Here is a 5,898-nt window from a genome sequence, read left to right as displayed (position 1 = left end):
TCGGGCAGTCTTCACTGAGAGTGTGCTGAAGTTCAAAGATTTCGACAACTCGGGAGACCCTTAAGGTATCGCGCAGCTGTTCACCGTGCACCCAAATGGAAAGTGGTTGTGAAAGACACCATGCAAGCTAAACCCTTGAAATGAAAAGTTGGCACTTTATTTATCACCTGTGTATAAAACATATATGTTTTATTTTGTTTTGTTTCTGTTGTGTTTGATGATAAAATATTGTACGTTTATCTAATAGAAAACACGGTTTGTTGCAGAGATAATTAATGCCCTTGAAAACGGTGTATTGGCAGATAATCCTACTTGCGGGACTGATATCGAAGAGGTGTTTGGGACGAATGGAAACGAGTTGGTAACCACTAGAGCGCCTTCAAAGGGCAAATCAAATATGATGCGATGATACTAAGCAAAAATCAAAAAATGTCTTCCCCTCCACTCACGCAAGCTATATTACTGTTTCATCTCACCACACATCAATTACTGTTCCAATGTTTGGAGCTTTACTTCCAATAGCAATATCTATGCATTAGAGCGTCTACAGAGGCGTGCAATGAGACTTATTCTTGACACTGTTCCGCCTCTTTCCACTTTTCAAATGTATACTCAACTTCATTGGTTACCGATTCACTTGGAACTCCGTTTTAACCGTATGGCCCAAATTCTGTATAACCAGTATGTTCAATAATTATGTCCCTTCCAGATCACTTCGTTCTTCCAACCAGAACCTCCTTAAAGTATCCAAAGCACGTACACTTCTTTATCAAAACACCTTGTCTGTTGCGGGTGTGGATGAATATAACAATCTCCCCAAATCAATCAGGGACTCCGAGTCACTGACTAGTTTTAAGAAATCTTGTAACAACTTTCTGTATTCTATTTACTTGTCTGATTCATCTTCGTAGTTTTTTTTTATATTTGTACTTTCGTGTTTTTTGTGTTTTCAAGTTGGTGCTGTAATATGATTTACTTTTGTCTATTCGACCTCAATGAAAAAAGGTGTTTCACCTATGGAGTTATCGGGTTTAAATAAAGATTTAATAAAGGTTTTGTTGTCCGGAAATGTAGGGTGAATATCTACCGGAAGTCGACAATTGAAATTGAGATAAATAAACTTTTAATACAGCTGTAACGTTGTTCTTTGGAATACAATAGTTCCACTGTCCCTGAAGCATACAAAAATTCAATTGTTCCTGTAAGAATAGATGTGTTTGCAGTATTGTAATTTTTATAGCTGACTACGATGGCGCCCTTCACTCAATCGATTGTGGTGCCTAGGACTGTGAATGAGACTTGTCTGTCAGTCTGCTCAGGGCAATTGCTGAATAAACAAGGTGAGTACTGTGTCAACATTTCATATATTTGAAAGTTATGGAACTATTAGTTGTTATGACTTGGGTGGGCCAGTAAAAGTTGTAAAGGGGCCTGATTTTTTTCACACAAGACAGACTTTGTAGGTTACCTGATTTTCATAATATTCATGTAAACCTACACTTCGATCCCGGGAAGTAGCAGAGATGATTCTGCGCACGTGTTTGTTCTTTTAAGTTATTTCAATGCTGTATGAATGCAAGAATTATCTGTCTCATCCGCAATTTGCGTTGGCATGTCCGTCAGGGATTTTACTCATAACTTGCGCCAGAAGAGTGGACAAAATTATTTCCTGTTTGGCTTTTGCCCGGGTAAGCCTCTGAATGTGAAGTAAAGACTATTTATTTTTTAACGTCAACTTTGCTCTGTTCGATAGCAATATTGTTGATAGATCGCAAAATACATCAAAAATACAAACATATTGGACAATATATTTCAGACGGCGTCACTGCGTAGTTGTGAGAGTACCTTCTCACTATCACAGAGCTTTACACTTGACTTAGCTGTGATATTGTGTCCTGGAGCACGGCATTTGTAGTTCTCTTTGCTTCTCGCCCTGCCTTAGCAACGAGCAGCGGGAACAGACGCCAGTGTCATCTACATTCTGGCTTGTTTTGGCGAGAAGGACAGTACTTTCAAAAATGCAGTTTTTCTGCATGAAACTGCATCCATGTGAAAATCTAAAGTTCTGTGTAAATGTGAGTCACGATAGTAATCCGGAACATTCAATTGAGTGAAAATGGTGGGAATCTGCTTAGAAAGGGAACAAGCAAATACGTGTGACGTTACATTATTTGAAAATGTACAATGACAGTGATAACGATACCGTAATCAATGCAATCGAAAGCGGAAAGTAACGACAATTTAATTTTACCCTTACGAGACACAGTGCGATGTACACTAGATCAGGGAAAAGAGCGACGCCTTGGTAAAACACTTTTTCTGCTGAAATTCTTGTCAATATTACTGTCATTTTTATCACTGAAAATAAATGTAAATCCAGACAAATTGGTTTTAACTGTATGTGCAGACTACCATGCCATAACAGTGAGTAGCAAACAAGAACCAAAATTTGAACAAAGTGCTCAGAATTTACTCCGGAAATGTCATTTGGATGGGGTTTCATCATCTGCCACGGGGTCATCAATGTTTCCAATACTGATTCTCTTGACGTATTATATTTACCGGTTTGGACAGAGGCGCAAGAATTAGGCCACACCCTTGTTTATGCTTTCATCAGCAATTCAAAATTTATTCATTCGGTTAGTCTTGGTCGAAGTCCCCATCAATTGTTATTCCGCCTTATGCAACATTTCGATTAATACATAACTTCTGATAAAATTTGCATTTCTAGCTTTTGCTCAAAAAGGTTTGTAGTTTTAAGTGTAATGGCAATCAAAAGCAAACGTGCGTTCAACACAATGGCTCAACAACTTAGCTATCCGCCATTGTTTAAGTGATACTGACTACAAAAATATCCGGAATAAATTAAGGTCTTTGTTTACTGTTCAGAGTTTTACGTCTAGTTTTAACATGTTCAGCGGAAATCAGAGACACGGGTTTGTAGATATGGCTATTTATACATTTTTGGCATCAAGCTATAGATTCTAAAGCAGAACCGTTTGATACATTTTGAGTGTTCCGTGTAGAGAGTGTCGCTAAGCAAAAAAAAAGGACAAAAGACAGGGGTACCCATGAACACATTTAAAAACTCCTGACAAATCCCCTATGTTCCAATGTTTACCACTTATTATAAACTATAACATCTGTGGATATCTTCTTTGAACTGAAAATACTAAAGAAGATTATACCACCAACAAATTGAAGACACTTTGATCTAGTTAGTTGTGTGTTGCCAATTGTTTCCTCAGCAAAGAATAGACCGGATTTGGCGCAGGATATTGCAAGCAATATTATCAATGATATCTCATCTACTAAACATTTTTGTCTTATACAAGCCTTACCTGTGTCGTTTGTGTGCCTATCTCTTTACCCTCGCTATCTCTGTATAGTATTCCAATTAAGAAAACAATCCATGTCTGTCATTTGCCCTCCCTAACACTCTTCATTAATTTGTGCTACCGAACACAAACGCTGGAGGCTTATCGCAATAGCAGGTCATACCTTCAAACAGCTTTTAACATACTATGTGGTCAATTCGGTACAATCGTACAGTTAAGTCAAACAGAGTTTAACGCGAAACTTGTTACAGAATGGACAGAAGTACAATGTAGTGGATATATAAGTATTTGGTTGTGAATCAAGCATTTCATTTTTTGCTATCCGTTAATCATATACAGGCGACTATGGCGACAACTCCGGATTTGCGGGCAATCATGAAAGAGAGAGAGCAGAAGTACGTAGACTTGATGAATGCAGGAGACAAAAAAGGTCTGGCGCAGATGTATACCACTGATGCGAAAATGTTGAATCCCGGACAAAAACCGCTGAACGGTAGAGAAGGTAGGTATAAAATAATTAGATTTGATTTTTGAAAGAGTAATTAATAAGGATTAACAGTATGGTTGACACCAACGAGAAATACTATACTTGAAGAAACACAATGGAGTAAAAAGCCAATGCCCACACAACATGATAAAGCATACATAATCAATATATATATATATATATATATATATATATATATATATATATATATATATATATATATATATATATATATCTGCACAAGTCATGCGGATGTTCAATTTTTGTGTCGTGTCCTCAGTTGCCCTTCAAGAGAAACAAAGACCGTAGGCTGTTTATGAAGACGTGGTTCACATACCAGCCCAAACCTTTGCAATGAAAAGTGGATACTTTCTATCGTTGGTGAATAGAAAAAAAAATCCTCGGTTTTCAATGTATTGGACGTTAATCTAACTGAAAACATGCTTGATTTCAGAGATTGCTAAGGCATTTGAAGAAGGTTTATTGCCAGAGGACTATACTTCGGACTCTACTGTTCAAGAAGTGTTTGGAAAGCCTGGAGATGAGTTCGTAACCATTTGGGAAACCATTAAGTCGGTGAGCAAAGATGGATCGATTACGGTCACGGGCAAAGATGTCGTCGTGTGGAGAAACGTGGATGGCGAGTATCTGATACACGTCGACATTTCGAATATGGATGAATGATCTTTCAGCATACAGCAGTTTCATTGTCCCTGTAACACACTTCAAGATTGGTCGGGCAGAGTTCGCAGTTGTTCACCGGCAACATCTTTCATTCATAGGTTGATAGTTTGGAAGAGAAAAGCGATTCAAATTGAAGACAAATAGTCAATTGTTCTAGATCTGTACATATAGGACACGAAACTTTCAGTCGATAACAATACTCAATAGAAAAGTATTATACTTCCTCAAACAAACTAAACTTGGACATTTATGTGTGTACAAAATAAGATTGAATGAACGTGAATGACAGAGTATATGAATGTACTCGTGAGAAGAGCAAAAACTGTCCTTTTTTCAATTTGTCTCGAATAAAAACACATTTTCTTATTCAACTTGTCTGTGTGTGGTGAATCCCAGTTTTGGCAGTTGGCCCAAAATAAGGAGTTATTAAACTAACTGAAACCAATTAAAGCCAAGTATTATCCTCATTAAGCAACCTCCATAGTTAGCACTGTACAACATTTCGGGGAGTAGCTCATCAATACCTCTTAACTGATTCCTTGGAGATAAAATGCATTAGATTGATTCATTTACTTTTCCTACAAATTCTTGCTAACATAGAGTATAATAATTAAAAACTCGAAGTCCCAGAATCACTGCAGCGTCTTCTTGTCTAGATCTTCACAAGTTAAACATGACTCTCCATTAATGCGAAAGAATTATTATCGGTTATATAAACCCATTACCCGAAAGTCATATAGACTTATAAAAGAGATATTTTGAATAGCCAGAAAACTAATGACCAAATCCACACACACACACAAGACCAAAACACACAGTTAAATCAATGAAAAGAAATCTACCTGGTTTACACATGTAATATGAAAAAGTAAATCAAACATTTACTTATTTGACTTTGTCTTTCCAGAAATGTATCAGGTACGTTTTCAGGGGCGCATTACCATACCATGAACATAATTCACGATTCTATCGTTGTACATGGTAGTTTCAGTATCTTCAATGATCTTGTTTTTCTTGTTCTTCATGAGTATATTAGACTTCTTACTTGGAAGATTTACACCCTTATTGTACTTGCTTAAGTCATCAACCGAGACGTTTATACACGGAGGATAACCTTTTGTTTGTTTGTGTTAGGTCCTTAAGGTTATTGGGGAAACCCAACAGCTTGTGTCTGTCTGTAATAAGTACCCTCAAGCAAAGGATAACATACTAACTGCTAGGTCGGTTGAAAACTGTTCTGTGTAGACACGATTTCAGCAAATCCAGACAAAATCCAGACAAAGTATGAATGTAAGGTATTTGTAAACTTTTAAGACATGTTTCGGATGCAAGCCAAGACCCTTGAAATGAATAGTTGGTACTTTCTATAAAGTTTGTGTGTGAAAACAT

General features: G+C 37.1%; 1 protein-coding gene across 2 annotated transcripts; it reads left to right on the top strand.

The window, feature by feature from the left end:
• The first annotated feature begins 1,220 nt into the window (after positions 1 to 1,220).
• LOC139141009 (uncharacterized) lies at positions 1,221 to 4,695 on the top strand. Of its 2 annotated transcripts, none has more exons than XR_011554115.1 (3): positions 1,221 to 1,340; positions 3,678 to 3,840; positions 4,280 to 4,469. XR_011554115.1 is itself a non-coding variant. In XM_070710560.1 (3 exons), exons 1-3 carry the CDS (start codon positions 2,019 to 2,021, stop codon positions 4,507 to 4,509), a joined length of 450 nt encoding a protein of 149 aa, XP_070566661.1. In that variant the 5' UTR covers positions 2,004 to 2,018; the 3' UTR covers positions 4,510 to 4,695. The 2 variants fall into 2 exon arrangements, 1 of the variants encoding a protein (XP_070566661.1); XM_070710560.1 differs by lacking the exon at positions 1,221 to 1,340 and adding an exon at positions 2,004 to 2,075 and having other exon boundaries at positions 4,280 to 4,695.
• Positions 4,696 to 5,898: the final 1,203 nt, after the last annotated feature.

The sequence above is a fragment of the Ptychodera flava genome, chromosome 9 (genome assembly GCF_041260155.1).
Source record: "Ptychodera flava strain L36383 chromosome 9, AS_Pfla_20210202, whole genome shotgun sequence".
Classification (NCBI taxonomy): domain Eukaryota; kingdom Metazoa; phylum Hemichordata; class Enteropneusta; family Ptychoderidae; genus Ptychodera; species Ptychodera flava.
Note: the sequence above shows the minus strand (reverse complement) of the source record. Positions and strands in the feature narration are given on the sequence as shown.